Source organism: Rhinopithecus bieti, unplaced genomic scaffold (assembly GCF_001698545.2).
Source record: "Rhinopithecus bieti isolate Rb0 unplaced genomic scaffold, ASM169854v2 scaffold_10347, whole genome shotgun sequence".
NCBI lineage: Eukaryota > Metazoa > Chordata > Mammalia > Primates > Cercopithecidae > Rhinopithecus > Rhinopithecus bieti.
In genome coordinates this window covers 4,257,570-4,281,771 of record NW_016806836.1, presented here as the reverse complement: position 1 = coordinate 4,281,771, position 24,202 = coordinate 4,257,570, and the positions used below count along the sequence as shown (strand labels likewise).

At 51.1% G+C, this 24,202-nt stretch overlaps 1 protein-coding gene across 1 annotated transcript in view; it reads left to right on the top strand.

The window, feature by feature from the left end:
* Positions 1–14,147, top strand: part of MYBL2 (MYB proto-oncogene like 2) — a 62,933-nt gene extending 48,786 nt beyond the window's left edge. The window contains exons 11-17 of the mRNA XM_017878057.1: positions 4–25; positions 2,887–3,026; positions 7,292–7,391; positions 8,791–8,904; positions 10,326–10,430; positions 12,842–12,991; positions 13,621–14,147. Coding sequence (XP_017733546.1) covers positions 4–25; positions 2,887–3,026; positions 7,292–7,391; positions 8,791–8,904; positions 10,326–10,430; positions 12,842–12,991; positions 13,621–13,749 — 760 coding nt within the window. The 3' untranslated portion in view covers positions 13,750–14,147. The remainder of the gene's footprint in view (positions 1–3; positions 26–2,886; positions 3,027–7,291; positions 7,392–8,790; positions 8,905–10,325; positions 10,431–12,841; positions 12,992–13,620) is intronic.
* Positions 14,148–24,202: the final 10,055 nt, after the last annotated feature.

Sequence of the window (24,202 nt, the reverse complement as noted above, 5' to 3'; positions counted from 1 at the left end):
AAGACTGCCCTTCTCACCCTCCCAGGTGCGTGGACCCCACTGTGGCAGCTTACTGGGTTGGTATAGACACCTAGTGTTCAGTGCTGGGGCAAAGGTGAGCAAAACCAGACCTGGCTCTGTCCTCATGCAGCTTACGCTCTGGTAGGAAGACCAGTTAACTGAAAAAGACCCAGAAAATGTGATAATCAGGATGAAGGAGAAGGCTTATGGTGCTGCATATGTGTATCTAGTCTGGGCAAGTCCAGAAAGACTGCCAGGAGGAGAAGGAGGATGCTGGTAGCTGGGTAATGAAGGAGAGGAAGAGAACTGTCGTGTTTGTTCATTCCATTTGTGCTATTTCGTAGCAGACTTGCCAGCACTGGGGAGCAAAGATGAAGATGATGGGTTGTCCCCAGCACTGACTGGCCCTGCCCCGTGCTGGGAAGAGCTGGGATAGCCATTGCTGGGGATGAGCTTGTAATGAACCAGAATAGAGTGTGGGAAGTGCCATGTGATAGCAATTGTGAAGTCACTGAGAACTCACTGTCCTGGGTGTTGCCCCTGGGTGCCCTTTTAGTAACACACAGAGCTTCGGGAGCCGGGATGGATGCCAGGGTCTCTCCGAGACAGAGGTCATGGGGGGCACCTGGCCTTCTGCAGAGAGGTATCTGGGCTGGTTCTCCTTGAGCACCTTGACCAAAGGTACAGAAAAGGAAGGGCAGAGAGGATGTGTGGAGTGGTGGGGGGTGGCGCAGGGCCTTGATGGGCCTAGGTATAACCTCGGGCTTTGGCTGTCATTAGGTCTGTTCTTCCCGTGAGGCTGTGGGTGAGAGCGAGGGCCTGAGGTGGCCCGGTGAGGCGACCGTGTCATCATGGGTCAGGATGGCTAGTGGCATTTTGAGAGAGACCCCATGTTGGTTTGCTCCAGCTGCTTAACAGAGTACCACAGATTCGGTGGATTCGACAACAGAAATTGAGCATCATTGGTTTCTTCTGAGGCCTCTCTCCTTGGCTTGTAGATGCTGGCTCCTCCTGTGTCTTCATGTGGTCGCCTGTGTCCTAATCTATTATTTTTTCTTTTAAAACCTCTTATTTTATAATCTTATAAGGATACCAGTTATTGGATTAAGGCCCACTCTAATGACTTTATTTCTTTATTTTTAGTTTTTGAGATGGAGTCTTGTTCTGTTGTCCAGGCCAGAGGCTGGAGTGCAGTGGCGTGATCACAGCTCACTGCAACCTCCACCTCCCAGGTTCAAGCAATTTTCCTGCCTCAGGCTCCTGAGTAGCTGGGATTACAGGCGTGAGCCACCATGCCCAGCTATTTTTTGTTGTTGTTGTTTTAGTAGAAGTGGGGTTTGACCATGTTGGCCAGACTGGTCTTGAACTCCTGACTTCAAGTGATCCACCCACCTTGGCCTCCCAAAGTGCTGGGATTACAGGCCTGAGCCACTGTGCCCAGCCTCTAATGATTTTATTTTAACTTACCACTTTGTTTTTTATTTTTATTTTTTGAGATGTAGTCTTGCTCTGTTGCTCAGGCTGGAGTGCAGTGGCATGATCTCAGCTCATTGCAGCCTGCACCTCCCAGGTTCAAACAGTTCTCCCACCTCAGCCTCCCGAGTAGCTGGGATTACAGGTGCCCGCCACCATGGAGTTTCACCGTGTTGACCAGACTATAACTTACCACTTTATTTATTTATTTATTTATTTATTTATTTATTTATTTGAGATGGAGTCTTGCTCTGTTGTCCAGGGTGCAGTAGTGCAGTCTCAGCTCACTGCAACCTTTGCCTCTTGGGTTCAAGCAATTCTCCTGCTTCAGCCTCTCGAGTAGCTGGGATTACAGGGGCCCACCACCATGCCTGGCTAATTTTTGTATTTTTAGTAGAGTCGGAGTTTCACCATGTTGGCCAGGCTGGTCTCGAATGCCTGACCTCAGGTGATCCACCCGCCTCTGCCTCCCACAGTGCTGGGATTACAGGCGTGAGCCACCGCGCCTGGCCTAACTAACCACTTTAAAGGCCTTATCTCCAAGTATTAATACAGTCCCATTCTGAGGTGCTGAGAGTTGGGACTTGAGCATGTAAATTTGAGGGAGACACAGGTCAGCCTGTAACATGCTGCAAGTGAGGGCTGCTGGCTGGAGAAGGAAGGCAGCGGGTCCCTGAGCTACTATGTGGGCAGCTCAGGATGATGGGGCATGGTGGACGCCCTACGCCAGAGACCCCATTTAGAGTGGTGACCCTGAGGGTTGCAGATAGCTCTCTATTACAGCATCTTCAGGGCAGGGAGGGAAGAGAGGGTGGTGCTTCAAAGAATGGATGCTGACTTAGGTCTAGATTTGAGTCTCACCTCTAGCATTCAGTGCAAGACTCAAAACTTCTCTAAGCTTTGGTTCTCTTACCTGTAAAAGGGAGATAGTAATAGTGCCTATGTCTCAGGATTTGTGGGAACTAAATTATTTGTGTGAAGTGCTTAGCACTGGCAAGAGAAGGTGCCTTCTAAATGATAACCCCCCACCACCAGGATCACTACAACTGTCACGTGCCTTGTGCCTTCACAGGTCAGTTCAGAGCTAGTTTTATTTCTTCTGAGAGGGAGCCGCTCTCCCGCAGTTGGCTTCCTGTGCCTTAACTGCGTCGTGGCACTCGAGTAGAGATGGCAAAAGCTAGGATTAGGGTAACAGAACCCCAGAGGCCTGTGTGAACCTGCTTGGTGGGCTCCTGGTATCGATCTGTCCCAGTCCTTGTTCTCTGGTGTCTGATGGTCAGGAGGGGACCTCAGTATCAGAGAGCAGACGTTTTGGGGGAGGAGCTCAAGGATCTCTACCCATGACCCCCTGAGGTCTTAGGAATTCACATGCAGGTGGTCATTTTGTCTTATTCCCTCTCTCTTCTTCGGCAGTTTCTGAACTTCTGGAACAAACAGGACGCATTGGAGCTGGAGAGCCCCTCGCTGACATCCACCCCAGTGTGTAGCCAGAAGGTGGTGGTCACCACACCACTGCACCGGGACAAGACACCCCTGCACCAGAAACATGCTGCGTGAGTGCTGTAATGCCCCCCACCTTCACCGTCCTCTCCCTCAGCAACGCGAGACCATGGGCTTGAGGACCACTCAAGCTGGTGGAACAGTGGGAGGGGACACCCTTGGAATAACACCGGAGACTGTTTGAAGAAAGCCCTCTCCTTTCTGGCCACCACGATTTATCATTTTTGTCAGTATAGTCTGGGGCTCCACCTGTGCTTTTCCTCATTTGTTATTTTTTAATTTGATAGTTTCCTTTTTTGTGATCCTCCTGCCTCAGCCTCCTGAGTAGCTGGGACTCTAGGTGCATGCCACCATGCTCATCTAATAAAATTTTTTAAGAGGTGAGGTCTTGCTACTTTATCTGGGCTGGTCTTGAACTGGCCTTAAAGTGATACTGCCACAGCCTCCTGAAACTCTGGGATTATAGGCGTGAGCTACTGCACCTGTCCCTCATTTGATAATTTTCTGTCTCAGGAACGGACAGAGTCCATATTAGCCTGAAAAACATAATCTCTTCCCCTTCCTAAGGTTTCAAGTGCAAATTCTCTGTGTTTGAGCAGCCTTATGTGCAAGGCAGAAGTGCCCTAGTCCCTCCATCAGGACTGGAGGCTGCATTCCTGTCCTCTGAGCTTACGGAGCACAGCGTTTTCTGTCTGGAAGCCTGTGCAGGTTGCTCGCCAGCCTGCTTTTATAAAAGGAAGTGCTTTTACAGTAAGTTTACTTCCTGGAGTCATCATGATTCTAAATTCCAGGTAGAGAGAGTTGCTTAACTATTCCTCTGCTTGATACATTAGCTGGAGGAGGAAATCATTATTTTGTGATTCAGAAGTCAGCTCAGGAATTTTAGCCCTGATAATGATATAATTTCAGGAAAAGATTTGTGACTCCCTTAGTCAGAAATCATTCTCCAAAGTCCGGCTCAGTGGCTCACACTTGTAATCCCAGCACTTGGGAGGCCGAGGTGGGAGGATCACTTGAGACTAGGGGTTTAAGACCAGTCTGGGCAATATAGGGAGACACTGTCTATCCAAAAAAAAGAAAAAGAAAATTTTTATTTATTTATTTTTGAGATGGAGTCTTGCTTTGTCACCCAGGCTGGAGGGCAGTGGCGCAATCTCAGCTCACTGCAACCTCCGCCTCCCAGGTTCAAGTGGTTCTCCTGCCTCAGCCTCCTGAGTAGCTGGGATTACAGGCGTGAGCCACCACACCTAGCTAATTTTTGTATTTTTAGTAGAAACGGGGTTTCACCATGTTGGTCAGGCTGGTCTCAAACTCCTGACTTTGTGATCCACCCACCTCGGCTTCCCAAAGTGCTGGGATTACATGTGTGAGCCACCGCTCCCAACCAAAAAATTTTTTTTGTTTAGCTGGACATGGTGGCATGTGCCTGTAGTCCCAGCTACTCAGGAGGCTGTAGTGGGAGGATTGCTTGAGCCCAGGAGTTTGAAGCTGCAGTGAGCTATGGTTGACTACTGCACTCCAGCCTAGATGACAGAGCGTGACCCTCTTTCTAGTTTTTTTTTTAAAGAAAAAAAAGAAATCCGTCTCTAAAGAGTTGATCTGAAGTGTAACTTAGATAGGTTTCGTGATAAATGATTGTCCATTCAAACCAGAATCCTGGACTTTGGATCTAAGCCCTTAAACAGAGATGCTGTCACTACAAAAGGCATTGATACTTCTCTCTCTCCCTTCCTTTCTTACCCATGTGGCCTCATTTGCTGCCTCCCTCCAACTCCTTTTTTCTATAGGAAGAAGCATCTCCAGTGTTCATTCCTCTTTAGATCCGTATGTCCATCTTGTTTCTTCTGAAGGCCATCCTTTAACCATGTAGTGTGGGCCTGCTGGTGATGAATTCTAATTTTTATAGTTTTTGCTAATTTTTCTATTTTTTTGTAGAGATGGGGTTTCACCATGTTGGCCAGGCTGTTCTCTAACTCCTGACTCAAATGGCCTGCCTTGGCCTCCCAAAGTGCTGGTATTATAGGAGTGAGCTGTAATCCAGCTGTTATTCCTTTGTAGAGAGTCTCTTTAGTTATCCCTCAGATTTGCCAGGCTGTATGGTGGTGTGGTTATTTCTCTATTTTTTTCCTCCCTGGCTTTCATATCAGACTAAAGATTCAAACCTTGAGCTGAGGAAGTGTTTATTTCTTTAGTTTTTCTTTTCCTGTCTGCCCCTTCTCCTACCTTACGAATTCCTTCCTATATAGGCTGGATTGATCTGTCTTTTTCATCTTCATACTCCTCTTCGTCATCTTGAGCCATATCCTTAATCTGCCGAGAACATGATTGGATTGTTTTCTGATTCACCAGTTTGGTTGTCTGTGGTTTCCAACTTGCTGAGTTCTCTGACGTACAGAGCTGCATTTTTTATCTCCAAGCAATCTTTTGAATTCCCTTTTCAAGTCAGCCTCCCTGAGGTTTCTTTTTGAGATAGTCTTGCTCTGTCCCCAAGGTTGAATGCAGTGGTCTGATCATGGCCCACTGTAGCTTCTACCTTCCAGGCTCAAGCGATCCTCCCACCTCAGCCTCCTGACTAGCGGAGACCACAGGTATGCACCACCATGCCTGGCTAATTTTCTTGTTTTTTGGAGAGACAGGGTCTCACTGTGTTGCCCAGGCTAGTCTTGAACTCTGGGACTCAAGCAATCCTTCCGCCTCAGCCTCCTAAAATGCTGGCATTATAGGGGTGAGTCACCAGGCCTGGCGTCTCCCTGAGTTTTCTAATGTGTGTATATATACTTTTTTTTTTTTTTTTTTTTCATTTTTCCGAGAGAAGGTCTCTCTTAGTCACCCAGGCTGGAGTGCAGTGGTGTAATCATGGCTCACTGTAGCCTCAAATTCTGGGCTTGAGTGGCCCTCCTCCCATAGTCTCTGGAGTAGTTGGGACTACAAGCACCACCGTGACTGGCTGATTTTTTTATTTTTAGTAGAGATGGAGTCTCTCTGTGTTACCCAGGCTGTTCTTGAACTCCTGGCCTCAAGTGGTCCTCTCCTGTTAGCCTAACACTAATCCCAGAGTGTTAGGATTACAGGTGTGAACCACCGCTTTTGGCCATGTGTAGGCTCTTAGTCCTTGTTGATGCCACGAATTAGAGGGGTTCTGGAACTTTCTCATGTTCCTCAGAAACTCCGTTGTCCCATGGAGATGCTTGAGTGGCTCAGATTCACCCCTGTGAGCTGTGGTTTGAACTGTAAGATGTGTACATTTGACCTGTGCTTACCTGTCTTCGCTCTTCCTTACAGAGGGGGATCTCTGTGTGTCCCAGATGGGGGATAACAAGGGTTTGGGAAGAGACTGGATCCCTGCCTGATCTCTAGGTCCTGAGGAAGGAAGAAAAGAATGGTCTGCACTTGTACTAGTTTTTTTATCCCCCCATGGAGTGGCTGGCCAGTTGCGGGAAGCGGAGGTGTCCAGACCCCAGGCTGCTGTCTCTAGGAGTTGGCCTCATTACCTGAGTCCCTGGCTACCTGGGCTTTTCTCTCATCCTCTAAGTGCCTTGGTTATGCCATGAGAGTTAGCCATGGTGGCATCTCCAGGTGACTAAGGTCACATACTAGCACAAGGGCTCATGTTTGTGGAACCTGGTAGCTTCCTTCAGAGCTGACATTTGCCCACACCCAGCCTGGCCCTGCCGCATATCGCCAGCTCTGGTGCTCTGGGGCGTGAGGTGCCTCTTCTGTCCCCCTGCTCTAGGGGCAGGCGGAAATCACCCATGGTGGGTCCACATCTGATAGAAGAATCTTACAGTTCTGCTTCTGGACCAGACCATCCTGGGTTTTTCCTGTGCTCTGCTGAAGGGTTTCCTCCGCATGTCCATCACCTTGGTGAACTCTCGGGAGACCTGGGAAGATGCTGGCCTCACCTCTCGCCCCTCCTTTCCCTAGTGTGCTGCTGCCATCCTTCTCACACAGCCTCTCCAGGGAGAGCTGGGCAGGATGGGATCTTCCTGGGTTCCCACCTTGGTCCGTGCCCCTCTCACTGTTCCTGAAGTGTGGCCATGGGCTGCCTTGTTTTCTGGAAAGTCCCAAGTCTGGACCGTGACTGAGCAGTATTCTCAGCTATCTGCCACCCGTCTGGAGCTCCTGGCCCCTCTTAGACTCCCTTCTTCCTTGTGTTTCCCCTGAGCCCCTGACTTTGACCTGCAGGGTGGGGAGAGGGATGGGAAGAGAACCTTTGCTGGGCCAAAGGTCACACTGGGGGGAGGTGGAGCCAGGGCAGCAGAGTGCCTGGCGTCGGCCCCTGTCCTGTCATTGATTCCCCTGCTCTGGCCCCTGGCAGGTTTGTAACCCCAGATCAGAAGTACTCCATGGACAACACTCCCCACACACCAACCCCGTTCAAGAATGCCCTGGAGAAGTACGGACCCCTGAAGCCCCTGGTACGTGGTGTGGTCACTGCCGTGGATCTCTGCACAGTGGGATCCCTTGGGTTCATCCAACCATGTTCAGTCCACAGGACCCTTCCCTCTGAGGTCTCCCTTGATTCTTCCTCCTGAGAAGATGCAGAGATCCTGATAGTATAAGTGGGGAAGCTGAGGCTGCTCCTTGTCACTTCCTCCGACTGCTCCTGAGCACCTGAGTGTGCAAGCAGGCTCTGGCTGGTGCTGGAGACATGGTGGTATCCTGTGACACTCAGCCTCAGGATGGGGGAGACTGATGTGAAATACAAATAAACACTTTCAGGCAAAGATAAGCACTGTGCCTCGTTCAGAGAAGTGGCAAATTGCTGCTCTGGCCTGTCTTCTGACCAACTCCCAGTTCTCTACAGAGCACTGGAAAGCCCCAGGGACGTCTTTCCCACAGTATGCAGGCTGCACTTCTTCCCTACTCTTCCCACTTGATGGGATGGTTGTGTTTTCTCTGTGAAAACAGGAGTTGGCACCTTGGGCTTTCTGAAACACACAGGTGTTTTAGAAATCGGTGGAGGGTTGTGGAGGCAATGGACTGTGAACAAGGTCTGCAGTTGGTCCCCCTGCCCTCTCTCTCCACTGCGTGGAGCCTCCTATGAAGCCCAAGGGTGGCTGGGGGCTGAGGCTCCCCTGAGCCTGCCATGGAACTGATTCTGAGTCAAGCAGACTTTCCACTGACCATGCTGCATGGGCCGAGGTGAGGCACAGTTAGTGCTCCTTTCCTGTTGCAGTGGAGATTCAGCTCCTCTACTAAAGTATCTGCGTGCTCTCCAAACAGGTGTGAGGGCAAATCTCATGACCTTGGCAGCTGCAGTTAAAGTTTGCAGGGGCTTTTCGGGTGACTTCTGAGGAGTTGCTGTGCTTCACACCTTTCACTCTTAGTAGCACTCTCCCTCCCCTGTTCTCTGTTGCCTGAAGCTGGAGAGGTCCTTGGAACCCCCAAGCCTGAGAGAAGGAAATGGATTTGAGAGCCCCCATTAGTGTGGAACAAAGGGTTGAGTGAGCCTGGGCTTTGAGCTGTCCGGGTCCTAATTCAGCAGCTGTGTGACTATGTGCCAGGCTCTTGATCTCTGAGCCTCTGTTTCTACCTGCGTAAGATGACAGTTATTGCACAGGGCTGTGTGAGGATTACTGTGTCTCTGGGCTGCTCCCAGCCGTGGCAGGCCCCCGGGAATCAAGGTCATCAGCTGCTTGTCCAAGGCAGCAGTTAGTGGTTGTGAATGGTGCGTGTGAGATCTGCATCCTGGCGTCAGGCCTTCTTCCTGCCTTACCCAGGACAGCCCAGTTGCAGCTGGGTTGGCCCCACTGTCCCACACACAGACAGCCCAAGTGTGTTACCTCACATGGGCTGCCCTGCACCTACCCACAGCCGCAGACCCCGCACTTGGAGGAGGACTTGAAGGAGGTGCTGCGCTCTGAGGCTGGCATCGAACTCATCATCGAGGATGACGTCAGGCCTGAGAAGCAGAAGAGGAAGCCCGGGGTGAGTGGGGTGGGGGTGGGAGAGCCTGGGCAGGGGGAGTTGGAGCCATAGCATGGGGAAGGCATCCGGGGACAGATTGTAGAAAGTGAGGCGCTGGGGAGAATGGGGGTGCAGCATGTCCCCTTTGCCCCCTTTCTCACGGTGGTTGTCAAGGAAACTGACAAGATAAGTACAGTGTCTCTGGGACCCTCCCCTGCTCCCCTTTGAAGGATTCACTTATCCAACACTGTGTTCGGACCCTGCTCAAGTGGGGCTGGGCTGGATGTGGTGGATGGAGCAGCGATTAAGACCCATACTAGATCTCCCCTTAGTGTTCAGGGGGCAGAGACAGATGCTAGACAGACACGCCATGACTAAATTCACAGGGTACCAAGGGCCGCAGAAAGGGAGGTTCCAAGGGAATCCTTCGAATGGAGGCAGGGCGGTCGGGACGAGCCAGCCAGACCAGGCAGCGCTGGGCTGAGTGTCAGGCTGCATGAGCTGGGGGTGCGGGGAATGGGTTCAGGTGAGGTGGAGTCTGCAGTGACTCCTGGGCAGGGGGGCACGGAAGGGACTGTCCCAAGCCTCCATTCTATGCCAGCCTTCCTGCCACTGTGTTGTTAGCTTTCGTGACAGTGCGTGATCCCTTTGAGTCTCCTTGTGCTCCTCTTTTTTCCCAGACTGCTCTCCTCAAGGGAGAGCTGGGAACAGTGGGATACACAGGGTGTTAGGTAAGGAGGGGAGGTGGGCGGTCAGCCTGGGCGGGACTTGCCTGAGCTGGCACCCCATGTGCAGGTGGAGAGAACTTGGACCCTTGACTCCAGGGCCCTTCCTGGCCTCTCCTTGGTGGGGATGGTGGTTGTGAGACGTGGCAGCCCCTGCTGGGTGCACTGTTGGGTGGAGGGTGGGGTGTGACTCTCAGAGCTGCTCCCTGGTATCGGAGCAGACCCTGGACCTGCTTCTGTGAGGTGCACGGTTAGGGATGGGACATTCCTTGCTTGTAGTAGGCATTTGAAGAGGGGCTTGTCTCGAGGGATTTGTGTTCCCATATTACTGGCCTGTGGGTGGTATTTTAGGTGTTACTGGGATGATTCTCTGCGGGGCCTGTTTGAGGGGCTGTGTCTGGTCCATTCGGGGTGAGAGCAGGTCACTTTGTGGTGGAGGTTCATGCTGTGTGCCTGCTCACTGTAGCAGCACCTGGCAGGACAGGTCTACCTTGGGTACAGAGTCTGTAATGGGGCCATGGGGCCTAAGTTTCCCAGCACACCGCCCCCCCCGCCCCCCATTCTTCTAACAGCAGATTCCTGCTAGCTGGGCCTTGCTCCAGGTCTGCACTGCAGCAGGGCCTGGTTTTGTGACCATCCATGGCCATGACTATCCAGTCGCTGACCATGGGGAATCCTGACACCCACCCTAACCCCCTTCTATCTGCCAACCCCCAGCTGCGGCGAAGCCCCATCAAGAAAGTCCGGAAGTCTCTGGCTCTTGACATTGTGGATGAGGATGTGAAGCTGATGATGTCCACACTGCCTAAGTCTCTCTCCTTGGTAAGGGTTCCCCCACCCCTACCCCACTCCAGATCTGCCCCCAGGAGAATGAGGTCTCCTTGGAAGGCTTCTGCCCCTTGGAACTATTGAGTTTTGGAGAGGACCCTCAAGGTGGAGTTAGTCTAGTGGTTCTCCAACTGGGCTTCTGGAACGCTGGGTTCTGCGGGGAGGGGCTATTAGGGAGGGTGGGTCTGGGCACCCACTGCTGGCTTCATTCAGCAGCTCTGCTTGTCTCTCACAGAAGGTTTTGTTTGGCAGAGTTGCGTGGCTAGGACATGGTTTTTTTTTTTTTTTTTTGAGTTAGAGAGTTTCGCTCTTCTTGCCCAGGCTGGAGTGCAATGGTGCCATCTCAGCTTACCGCAACCTCCGCCTCCCGAGTTCAAGTGGTTCTCCTGCCTCAGTCTCCCAAGTAGCTGGGACTACAGGCGCCCGCCTCGTCGCCCGGCTAGTTTTTTGTATTTTTTAGTAGAGACGGGGTTTCACCGCATTAGCCAGGATGGTCTCGATCTCCTGACCTCGTGATCCGCCCGTCTCGGCCTCCCAAAGTGCTGGGATTACAGGCTTGAGCCACCGCGCCCGGCCTAGGACGTGTTTTAAAACCATGCATCTCAGTCTCCAGCACCTTCCCAGAAAGGGTCAGTGATGTGTCTTTTTTTTTTTTTTTTGAGTTAGAGAGTTTCGCTCTTCTTGCCCAGGCTGGAGTGCAATGGTGCCATCTCAGCTTACCGCAACCTCCGCCTCCCGAGTTCAAGTGGTTCTCCTGCCTCAGTCTCCCAAGTAGCTGGGATTACGGCCATGCACCACCACACCTGGCTAATTTTGTATTTTTAGTAAAGACGGGGTTTCTCCACGTTGATCAGGCTGGTCTCAAACTCCCGACCTCAGGTGACCGGCCTGCCTTGGCCTCCCAAACTGCTGGGATTACAGGCGTGAGTCACCGTGCCTGGCCTAGTGTGTCTTAAGGTACAGCCAGGCACTTGGGTACAGCAGCCCTGGGATGGGTGCTATATGGCCCCCAGGCCAGTGCACTTGCTGTGCCCGGTGCTACAGTCAGGTCGACCTCAGAAAGGGGGTTGTTGCCTGTGCAGAGCCTGGGTCCCCAGAAGCCATGGTGTGTGGCTGATCCCTCTGCTCACGATGGGGTGAGTTGGTTTGCCCTAGCTCAGAGTGGGGAGGCAGTGAGAGGCACAGCGGCATCATGAACAAAGGTTAAGGGTTGCCCGATCTTCCAAGTAGACTGCTGCCCTCACCATCCTTGCAGAGAAACCTTGTCCTGGCTAGAGGTCCTTGACAGGAGACCTGCAGTCAGATTACTGCAAAGAAAAAAGCATCACTGCAGGGAGTGAACAGCACAGATTGAGTCAGGCGGGCCTGGGTTGGAGTCCTGGCACCATCGCTGCTCTCTGGGATCTTTAAGGTTCCCTGAGCCCCAGTTAAAAGCCTAAAAAGGGGTGCCAAGCCTAAGTCAGGAGGCTACAGTGCCAAGCAGAGCAAAGAGGCTGGAAAGGCATGGGAGGGACTTCGTGCAGCTCTGCTGTGCTTGGGGTTGAAGCTGCATCCTTATGATGCTTGTGGATGTTTCTGGTCCCAGGAAAACTAGGAACAGCTTTGGTTCCTGAGGCTTGATGTGACGGAGGCAACATTTTTGAGTATGTTATTACTCGACAATGCTCAGTAATACTCCACATTTATCGATTATGTTATTATGGCCTGGGGGCTGCACGGCACCCATCCCAGGGCTGGTGCGCCCCGAAGCGCCTGACTGTGCCTCAAGACTCATCACTGAATCAGGCTCTGAAACGCACACAAATGTTTCTTTACTTGATTACTTGATTTTTTTTTTTTAAGTAAGAAAGTTCTTTAGAACAAGATTAAGTTCTTTGCATATTCTTTTTTTGTTTGTTTGTTTGTTTGTTTGTTTGTTTTTTGGGGAGACAGTCTGGCTCTGTCGCCCAGGCTGGAGTGCAGTGGTGCAATCTCAGCTCACTGCAAGCTCTGTCTCGTCCCAGGTTCACGCCTTTCTCCTGCCTCAGCCTCCCAAGTAGCTGGGACTACAGGGGCACGCCACCACACCCAGCTAATTTTTGTATTTTTAGTAGAGATGAGGTTTCACCATGTTGGCCAGGATGGTCTCAATTCTTGACCTCGTGATCCGCCCGCCTCAGCCTCCCAAAGTGCTGGGATTACAGGCGTGAGCCATCACGCCTGGCTCCTTGCTTAATCTTCTAAGTATAAAGTAAGATTAAGCTCATGCAAACTCCCCATCTGAAAGTAGAAACTGAGGCTTGGAAAAGCGTGCATCCTCTTTCAGGTCTCAGCACCCAGGTGGTGGTGCTGGGGTGGGATTGTGGGGTTTTTTCTTGCCTCTCACACCTTCTGGCAAAATGTTGACTCCTTGGTTTTGATTTCAGCCGACAACTGCCCCTTCAAACTCCTCCAGCCTTACCCTGTCAGGTATCAAAGAAGACAACAGCCTGCTCAACCAGGGCTTCTTGCAGGCCAAGCCAGAGAAGGCAGCAGTGGCCCAGAAGCCCCGAAGCCACTTCCCGACACCTGCCCCTGTGAGTGCTGGCCATCCCTGGGGGTCCTGCAGTGCCCGCCTTCTTAGCTCAGGGCCTATGCATAGGCTGTTCCTCTGCCTGGGTGCTCTTCCTGCTACTTCCCGTGGCTACGTTTGCTTAACTTACTCTTCTGATCTCAGTCTCAATGCTGCTTTCTCAGGGGGAAGCCTTCCCTGACCCCACATACTGTAGAGACACCCCCATTCTGCCATTCTCTCTTTTGTGACCTGGGTTTTACTTGTAACTAAATCATTATTCTGCATTTGGTTTGCTTAGTACATGTCTGTCCTCAGGCAGGGGCTGGCCTCAGGCTGCTGACCCATCTCACTGCTCCTTCTCACCCGCCTTCTGGCTGTGGCTTCTCCTTGAGAGGCTGGTGCTGCACGGCAGTGGGGCAGGGGGGCCAGTGCATGGCCATGTCTCCTTGTCCAGCTTCCTGCTTACAGTTGAGGAAGCCTACAGCCAGGAAGTGACTTGTCCAGGGTCACAGGGAATGTGGAGAGAGAATAAGAAAGCTCTGACTTCTAGGGGAGGGAGGCTCATAACTCCACCTGTCTGACCAGGATCACAAGGGTCTGTTAGGAACACATAGTCCCTGCCTGGATGGTAACCCTCTCGCCTTCTCCCAGATGTCCAGTGCCTGGAAGACGGTGGCCTGCGGGGGGACCAGGGACCAGCTCTTCATGCAGGAGAAAGCCCGGCAGCTCCTGGGCCGCCTGAAGCCCAGTCACACATCTCGGACCCTCATCTTGTCCTGAGGTGCTAGGGGTGTCACGAGCCCATTCTCATGTTTACAGGGGTTGAGGAGGGCGGAGGGGGTCTGTGAATCTGAGAGTCATTCAGGTGACCTCCTGCAGGGAGCCTTCTGCCACCAGCCCCTCCCCAGACTCTCAGGTGGAGGCAACAGGGCCATGCGCTGCCCTGTCGCCGAGCCCAGCTGCGGGCGGCTCCTGGTGCTAACAACAAAGTCCCACTCCCAGGTCTGCCTGGTTCCCTCCCCAAGGCCACAGGGAGCCCAGTCAGCTTCTCTGAAGCCCAGGTCAGGCCTGGCCTCATCTCAGACCCTGCTTAGGATGGAGGATGTGGCCAAGGGTGCTCCTGTGCTCACCCTCTTCTGGTGCATTTTTTTGGAAGAATAAAATTGCCTTTCTCTTTGTGCTGGTCTGGACTCTGCCTCTCTACTGGGCCCTGCTCATGGTTCCCTGGTGGCCCATGGGCCTCTTCTGGGATATAGGGACCTGAATGCTCATTCTCAGAGGCCAGCCTTATCTGCACAGCCCAGGCCTGGGCCCTTGACCCTGTTTCCATAGAGGGGCCCAGTGAGCTGGGAGCGGTTTCTCTCATCTCTGTACCCAGTGGGCATCTCTGCAAAGCTCTGAGTACTATTAGCCATGGGGTGGGGTAAGGGTGGACAGAGACTGGGGGCAGAGGAGGATGATGGGTTGGTGCAGTAGGGTCTTGCCTGGCCCTTGCCTTGGGTAGCTCACCTGCCCACTAACAAGCCCCTGCTTCAAGCTGAGCCTGGGTCGCAGGTCAGACTGGTAAGCAAGGAGGAGGGATGAAGGCAGCTGGGCAGAACCCTCTAAGGCTGAGCAGGAGACCAGGATGGGCCGGAGCCCCCTTGTGGCCCTAAATCCCTAGCGTTGTGGCTACAGAGGACAGTGCTTGGCAGGTGGTTGGGAAGAGTCACTGGGGTTTGAAGAGGGGAAGATGCCAAGTCTGAGAACGTCTAAATGAGGAAGTGATGTTTTCAGCAGTGGGCTTATGGGACAGGCACATGGCCATCCCTGCGGGCAGAGGTTGAGCGGACTTGGGGCAGGTCCTCACCTGGGGCAAGAGATGTGGCCTACTCTAGAGGGATGGGGACTGAGTTAATTAGGGTGCCAGAGTTCAGATGTGTCTGGTCTCAGACACACCCCTTTCTCCCTGTTGAGCTCCCACCTACGGTCCCTCTACTCCCATCCATCCACACGCAGGGATGCCATGCCTGATCCTGGCAGTGTCTCAGTTCTTGATCTAGAGCCGAGGAGGGGTGGGGGCTCTGCGCTTCCCACCCTGTACCACACAGTCCATGTGGTTGGGCCCACATGCTCCTGCAGGTTCCATGGATGAACCACACCTAACTCATGCCCTGAGCTTTTGTGATTTGTCAGCCTGAAGCCCGTCCCCTCCCCAACTTCTTCCCCAGGTTCTGTCACTGGCCGCTCCTACAGGCCTTGGTCACCCACCCACCCGCAGGGCTGTCAGCATTGGTGGATGACCTGTGCCCCACGGTGAGGATGGAGACTGCATTACTTTGTCTCCTATAGCTCACACCAAGACTCGGTGGAACAACTTTGTCAAACTCAAATGCAGTGCGCTGCAGGCTAAAGATGAAAATTCCTGGGCCCTCTGAGTCAGGCACCTGGTGCGGAGCCTGGAAAAAGGGATTTTTAACAAACCACCAGTGGATGATTCACATGCAGGGCGTTGGCTGGCCGCACTCTGAACTGACTGGCCTGTGAGGCTCCAGAGGCTTGTGCCCCATGCTCTTTCTTGCCTGAGGTCTTGTTCATTCCTAGGGACTGCCCTGAGGCCCTTTCCTGCCCTAGAGGGAGGAGTCTGTAAAGAACAGAGCGACTGCAGGTAACTGCAAGCTTAACATACCATCCTCACTGAGCTCTGTGCCCTGTGGGCTTGTTCTTTGGCTCATGCATTAAGTAAATACTTACTAGGCCACGTATGGTGGCTCACACCTGTAATCCCAACACTTTGGGAGGCCGAGGCGGCCAATTGCTTGAGTCCAGGAGTTTGAGACCAGCTTGGGCAGCATCATGAAACCCTCTCTCTACTAAAAAAAAAAAAAAAAAAAAAAAAAAAAATTAGCTGGGCATGGTGGCATGTGCCTTTAGTCCCAGCTCCTCGATGTGGGAGAATCACCTGGGCCCAGGAGGTCGAGGCTGCAGTGAGCCGAGATCATGCCACTGCACTCCAGCCTGGGCAACCAGAGTGAGACCCTGTCTCAAAAACAAAACCACACTTATTGAGGGTCCCTCCAACCCCGCCCCCACATGTCTGGCATAGTTGTAGTGCTGAAGATATAGCAGTTAAAGGACAGAAAGCAGGCTTGGTGGCTCATGCCTGTAATCTTAGCACTTTAGGAGGCTGAGGTAGGAGGATCACTTGAGCCTAGGAGTTTGAGACCAGCCTGGGCAACATGGTGAAACCCCATCACTACAAAAAATTTTAAAAACTTAGATGAGCATGATGGCTCAGGCCTGTAGTCCCAGCCAGTCAGGAAGCTGAGGTGGGAGGATCTCTTGAGCTGTGGTTGTGCTTCTCTACTCCAGCCTGAGTGACAGAGCAAGACCCTATCTCAAAAGACAAAAACCAAAAAAATCATTTTACTCTCATGGAGCTTAAATTTTTATTTATTTATTTATTTTTGTTTGAAACGGAGTCTCAGTCTGTTGCCCAGGCTGGAGTGCAGTGGCGCCATCTCCGCTCACTGCAAGCTCCGCCTCCCGGGTTCACGCCATTCTCCTGCCTCAGCCTCCCGAGTAGCTGGGACTACAGGTGCCTACCACAGCAATAGGCTAAGTATTATTATTATTATTTTTTTGTATTTTTAGTAGAGACGGGGTTTCATCGTGTTAGCCAGGATGGTCTCGATCTCCTGACCTCGTGATCTGCCTGCCTCAGCCTTCCAAGGTGCTGGGATTACAGGCATAAGCAACCACGCCCAGCCATGGAGCTTAAATTCTAAACAGCAGATATAAACCAACCAGTCTGTATAAAATGTACCAGAGGGAACACGAACTTTGAAGTGAAGCAGGGGGTACTGTGAGACCAGTCATCTGCTCAGAGGAAATGGGGAGGAGTCAGATTTAACACAGCTTCTGGCCATCATGGGGACAGGGAGGGAAAGCCCACATGGGAAGGCAGATTAGTTGCCACTCAGGTGGTGCTGGGGGTCCAGCTGCTGTTCATGAGTTTGGGGAACTTGGTCATGAGGATTGATCCAGTCCTGGTGTTTCCCAGGCTAGTGTGGCAAGCAAGGGGGAGTTAGCCAGATAGTGCTGAGGGGCAGAGGGCCTGAGTTCAGGATGGGAGTACAGGAGTGGGGGCACTGTGGGCAGCCTGGGAGATGGACAGGCAGGGGGGAAAGATGAGGCTTAGTTAAGATGGCAGAGAGGGAGGCTGGGCACGGTGGCTCACGTCTTTAATCCCAGCACTTTGGGAGGCCAAGGCGGATGGATCATCTGAGGCTGGGACTTTGAGACCAGCCTGACCAACATGGAGAAACCCCATCTCTACTAAAAATACAAAATTAGCCAGGCATGGTGATGCATGACTGTAATCCCAGCTACTCGGGAGGCTGAGGCAGAAGAATCGCTTGAACCCAGGAGACGGAGGTTGCGGTGAGCCGAGATTGCGCCATTGCACTTACTCCAGCCTGGGCAACAAGAGCAAAACTGTCTCAAAAAAAAAGCAGAGGGTGAGTGTTCTGGCAAGATCCAGATGGTTGCCTGGCATCTGGTGGCCAGCGTGGCCTGGAGGTGAGAGGCTCACAGATAGACTGTGGTAGATTATTCCAGCAATGGTTCCCAAGGAATCACTGCTCCCTGTAGCTGTTCCCTTGAGTGAGTCATGTGGTTGGCTTTGCCCCTATGGGACTCTGGGAGAATCTGCTGAAGGAGGTGAGAATTCTAGCTGTTCTGGTTGAGACTCCAGACATGTGAGTAAGGCCACTCTAAACCACCCAGCCTCGCCTGATCTGGCCCAGACTGGAGGAACTGCCCAGCTGATCACCGAGTCATGAGAATAATAAATCAGTATTGCTTTAAGCCCTAAGATTGAGGATGGTTTGTTACACAGCAGAAGCTGACTGATACAGATGCTGGCATGAGGAACTGGGACATGTGAGTACTTGTGTGGTCCAGGATAAATGATAACATGTCCTGCTTCTCAGAGCAAGGCAGGGACTGGGGCAGGAGCAGGCCATAAGCCTGTTTTGATAGGCCAGGAGTAGTTTGGGAGTCTTACTTAGCCACTTTCTGAGCAGACCCTGGTGTCTCACTGAGGAAAATGAACACTGAGCCATGGCTCAACAGGGTTGGGGAGAAACAGGAGACCTAGGGTTCCAGAAACTTCGTGGGAAATGAGTGGAGTGAAGGATTCTGGAGTTCAAAGCCATTGTGACCATAGCTGTGTCTTGTTCCCCAGAGGTGAAGGCACTGGGGAGAGATGTGGCTCATGGCATCTGGCAGACTCTCCCAGGTCCAAGAGCAGTCTTGGATAGAGCTCTTACTTTAGATTAGACAGACTTGGGTACAAACCCAGCTTAGCTCTTGGGAGCTATGTGTCTCTTTACTGCTCTAAGCCTTGGCTCCTTGTCTGTAAAGTAGGGAGAATCCTTCAACTTCAGACTTGTTGAAGGGATTGGGAAGAACATGGCACATACTCAGTGCTCAGATAACATGGGTTCTTAGTATGTTATTACTTAGTATGTTTTTAAATGGTAGTTTCTCATTTCTGTGTTATACACAATATACCTTGCAAAGGAGAAATTAGTGCCCTCGTTTCAGGTGAGTGCTGGGAGGGAAGATGGTAGATAGTGGTTAAGTCAGGACTTGAGCCCAGTCCTGGACAGCGAGTCTGGCATTTTAGTATGCCCCATTCCATGCCATCCTCTGTCATACTGTTACGGAATCTTTGGAGTGTCACTTTTCTGGTCAGAAACATCTGTGGCTGGTGGCACCTTTACCCGAGTTCTTGTCCTGTGTCCAGGAGGTACGCAGACAAATGGAAGGTGAACATGATTAAAGAAGCTTTATTGAGTGTTAACAACAGTTCACAGGAGACCAGCAGTGAGTAGCTTCTCTCTGTAGGCAGATGGTCTGCAGTGTTCAACTCTCAGCAGAGAGGAGGCCCTGGAGAAGGTTGCTCCTCTCTGCTGCTGTTTGTCCCATTATCTCCAGTTATCAGCAGAGAGGGTAGCTCCTCTCTGCAGCTGGGCATCCCTTCCTCTGTCCTCTCTCCTGCTCTGGCTGAGCCCGGAGTTTTATAGACCTCAGAGGGGGGTGAAGTGCATGCTGATTGCCGCATGGATGGCCATGGGCAGCAGGGAGGGGGCACCACAAGTCCCCACTCTGGTCCTCAGGACTGGCAGCTGGCTCCCAGCCTTCAGGCCCTCCCTGGCCTGAAGGAGGGGCCTTACTGGGGACCCACGCCCTTCTGCCCAGGAATCTGACTCCTGCTGCCATTCATGGCCCCCCACCGGGTGCGGCGCTAACTCAGCTCCCAGATTGGAGCAGATGCCGGCAGAGGAGAGAGTCCAGGCAGCAGGAGCAGACACCCCTGAGCCTGCAGGGATGGGGAGCATTCCCCGCCCGAGAATGCAGGCTACAGAGATGCCCAGGTCCTGCACCTGGGAAGCCCACTGTAGCTGCACCCAGGGAGCTCCCGCCCCGCCAACTTGGAAGGGGCGGGGCTCCCGCTTGTCCCCAGCTCCTGCCTGCTTTGTGGAGCAGGAGGCCCAGTTCTGCAGCCACCAGTCGGGTGGCTGCAGCTGCACCCAGGCGGGCAGATCTTGCCAACTCCCAGCCTCCCCTAAGAGCACAGGAAGGCTTGGATCCACAGCTGCAGTTTGGGCAGCTGCAGCCCTGCCCAGGAGGGCAGGTTCCTGCCTGCTGTGTGGAGCCAGAGGCCTGGATCTGCAGCTGAGATTTGGGCAGCTGCAGCGGCACCCAGGGAGCACCAGATCCATGCAGTGTGCAGCTCCCGCGGTGCCTCCCTGACACAGGTGCCTCCCTGCTGCAGCCCATGTGATGGCAGCGGCCACTGACAATACCTGTCAGCCAGGGAAGGAGTATGGTGCCATAGAAAAAACCATAAGCATTAGATAGAGGTTCAGTTAAAATCTTTCCATCGGAGTGCAATATTCATACAGAAGAGTGCATGAATCCAAGTGGCTGTGGATATGTTTTCACAAAGTGGACAGACTCGCATAACCAGCACCCAGATCAAACAACAGAATAAGAGCAGCACTGGAAACCCCCTCTCCACCCGCGAAGGGTAACCGCTATCCTGACATCAAACACCAGATTTGCTTTGCCTTTTTATTTTCATTAAATATTATGTCAACAGAATTTCACATTATTTGAGATTCATCCAAGTAGATCTGGGTAGTTATGATTTGTTCATTCTCATGACCTTTTTGTTTTATTTTATATTTTGTATATTTTATTTTTTATATTTTATACGTGGTCTTATTCTGTTACCTGGGCTGAAGTGTAGTGATGTGATTTCAGCTTGCTGCAGCCTTGAAATCCTGGGCTCAAGTGATCGTCCTTAACCTCAGGTGTCCCTAATAACTGAGACTGCAGGTGCACCACCACGCTTGGCTAATTTTTTAAAAATGTTTCTATACAAACATGGTCTCACCGTGTTGCCCAGGCTGGTCTTGAACTCATGGGCTCAAATTATCCTCCTGCCTCAGCCTCCCAGAGTGGGGCTGGGATGAATTAGAGGCATGAACCACCACACCTGGCCAATTTTATTTTTAATTGACAAATAATTGTGTATGTTTATGGAGTATGATGTGATGTTTTGATTATATATACATAGTAGAATGATTAAACCAAGCTAATTAACATATACATCACCTCCCAGACTTATTTTTTTGTGGTGAGACCATTTAAAGTTCACTCTTCTCAATTTTGAAATATACAATATTATTTAGTTTTTCCTTGTGTGACTTCCACAATTTACCCATTATCTCAAAGGAAGTGTGGATTGCTTCCAGACTGGCTATTACACATAGCGCTGTTAGCACCTCTGCCCAGCCACCCCATAGTCTGGGAAGTAAGAAGCGCCTCTCCCTGGCCGCCACACCATCTGGGAAGTGAGGAGCACCTTTACCTGGCTGCTGTGCGACCCTCCAAGTGTGAAGTGGTAGCCTTGTGTGTGATCTCTCTGCCCTCTCCAAGTCTGCATTTTTGACATTAAAATTTACTTTTAAATTAAAAAAAACATTAGCACTGTTATGCACATTTCATCCTCATGTTTTGGTGAACTCTCTTGCACATCGGGTTTATACATATCTAGGAGTGGAATTGCTGGGAATGGATTCAATTAGGCCACTTGCCGTGCACTAACTTTGTGAACCAAGGCACATTATTTAGGGTTTTTTTTTTTTTTTTTTTTTTTTTGAGACAGAGTTCTGCTCTGTCGCCCAGGCTGGGGTGCAGTGGTGCGATCTCGGCTCACTGCAACCTCTGCCTTCCGGGTTCAAGTGATTCTCTTGCCTCAGCCTCCCAAGTAGCTGGGATTACAGGTGTGCACCACCATGCCCAGCTAATTTTTTTGTATTTTTAGTAGAGATGGGGTTTCGCCATGTTGGCCAGGCTGGCCTCAAACTCCTAACGTTAGGTGATCTGCCCACTTTGGCCTCTTCAAGTGCTGGAATTACAGGTGTGAGCCACCACACCCGGCTGTTATTTACCTTTTCTGAAACTCACTTTTCATATCTGTATATTGGAAATAAAAATACCTCCCCTCAGTGTTGTGGCCTGGACTTAATGAAATTATTTCAGCAAGGCACTTGACCTGAATACAGCTCCTCTTTCCTCTTCCTCTGCCAGTGAGAGCACCCTCTGCCCCAACACATAGCTATTCCACGGCACTCTCTTTGCCAGGAACCCTCAACATGAACCTGCAAATCTTGCCTGTTGCCCAGGGTTGGTGGGGCTGCCTTTCCCTACTGCCTGTTGGCCAGCTGTCCTTTGGGAGCTTGGAGGTTACCTTCAGAATACTCAACAGAATGCTCCAGGCTGCCACTACATAGTGAGATGTCAGCTCTGTCTTGCTGTGTCTTGACATAGTCCCTATGGGTAGCGCTTCCACCAGGCTCACTCCCTCATGGCCCAATTCAGGGAGTTTCAAGAAGAATAAGTTTTCCCAGTCCTATTGGCCTTTGGTTTATAGACATCTATTCTCCACATCACTTTTCCCCCCATTTCAGTTCTCTAGTTCATGTACTTCATTAATCACTGTCATCCAGAACTCCACCCCCCCGCCCCGCCCAAGAAGTCTTTAATACTTCGTGTAAGCAGTTGAAGGGGCCAGCCGGGTGGCAAAGTTATGATTACTTAAAAAAAAAAAAAAAAGCAGTGAGCCTAGGCAACATAGTGAGACCCTATCTCTACAAAAAATAGAAAAATTAGCCAGTTATGGTGTTGCACGCCTGTGGTCCCAGCTACTTGGTAGGCTTCGATGAGAGGATTGCTTGAGTCTAAGAGGTTGAGGCTACAGTGAGCTGTGATTGTGCCACTGCACACCAGCCTGGGCAACAGAGCGAGGACTCTGTCTCAACAAACAAAAAAACAAACAAAACTTAACAGTTAAGATTTCCTCCTGAAAAACTTTCAAAAGACTTAAGTCTTCTATCTACTGTTTAAAAAAGTCTATAAGGCCGGGCGCGGTGGCTCAAGCCTGTCATCCCAGCACTTTGGGAGGCCGAGACGGGCGGATCACGAGGTCAGGAGATCGAGACCATCCTGGCTAACACGGTGAAACCCCGTCTCTACTAAAAAATACAAAAAAGCTAGCCGGGCAAGGTGGTGGGCGCCTGTAGTCCCAGCTACTCGGGAGGCTGAGGCAGGAGAATGGCGTAAACCCGGGAGGCGGAGCTTGCAGTGAGTGGAGATCCGGCCACTGCACTCCAGCCCGGGCGACAGAGCGAGACTCCGTCTCAAAAAAAAAAATAAAAAAAATAAAAAAGTCTATAATTTTTGACCAGTTAACATATTCACATATATTCCCATGTAAAAGATACTAAAGAGTCAATAGTAAAGAAGGGCTCTCTCTTCCCTGCCCCACATTCACCCCGTTGTCTTCCCGGGAGGCAGCCAATATTAGTTTCTAGTGAAGAGGCAAGCACATATTTCCATTAGGCAACAGGTTTAAAAAACATTTCAGGCTTTGTGGGCAGATCTCCATTCTAGAGTATCCTTAAAGAGAAATTTTATGCGAAAACAAGCACATACATATTCATGTCTTCTCCCACAACTCTCCCCAAATGGTGGCATACTGTATAGACTGTTCTGGACTTGTATTTTCTTTTTTTTTTTTTTTGAGACGAAGTCTCGCTCTGTCACCCAGGCTGGATTGCAATGGCGTGATCTCGGCTAACTGCAGCTTCCGTCTCCTGGGTCAAGTTATTCTCCTGCCTCAGCCTCCTGAGTAGCTGGGATTACAGGTGCCTGCTGCATGCCCGGCTAAGTTTTGTATTTTCAGTAGAGATGGGTTTTGCTATATTGGCCAGGCTGGCCTGGAACTTCTCACCTCAGGTGATTCCCCCGTGTCCGCCTCCCAAAGTGCTGGGATTACAGGCATGAGCCACCGGGCCCGGCCTGGACTTGGTTTCTATCAGTTAAACTAGAGGTTGGCAAACCATGGCCCACCAGTCAAGTCCAGCCTGCCACCTGTGGCTGTAAGTCATTTTAATGGAACCTCTGTTCATTTGTTTACATGTTATATATATGGCTGCTCTCGTGTTGCAGTGGCAGGGCTGAGTAGTTGCAACACACACCACATGGCTGGCAAAGGCTAAACTATTTACTATCTGGCCTTTTACAGAAAAAGTTTGCTGACCTCTGAGCTCAACAGTGTGTCTCAACCTTTCCATATCAACACAGAAAGAGCTTCCTCAGTTTTTTTCAAGGCATCTTACTATTTTATTATATGGCTGCAGTATAACTTCTTTTTAATCAGGACCTTTTAATGGATATTTAGGTCACTTTTGACTCTTTGTTGTTGTTTAAGACAGGATCTCACTATGTTGCCCAGGCTGAACTCAAGCGATCCTCTCACCTCAGCCCCCAGAGTAACAGGCTACAGCTGTGATTCAACACACCTGGCTCATTTCTAACTTTTTTGCTGCTGCAAATAATGCTGCAATGAATAGGCTGGTACTTAGCTCATTTTCCATATGTGTGATTATATTTACAGAATAAAGCCTCGCAGTGGAATTGCTTGATCAAAGGCTATGTGTATTGATATTTATGGCTATTGTCAAATAGCCCTCCGTGGAGGTTGTACCAACTGACGTTCTCACCAATGTTATGAAAGTGCCCGTTTTGCCCTACCTTTGCCAGCAGAGTATTTTAAGCCTTTTGATAGTTATCAATCTGCCAGGTAAAAAAAGAGGTAGCCCAGGGTAGTTTTACT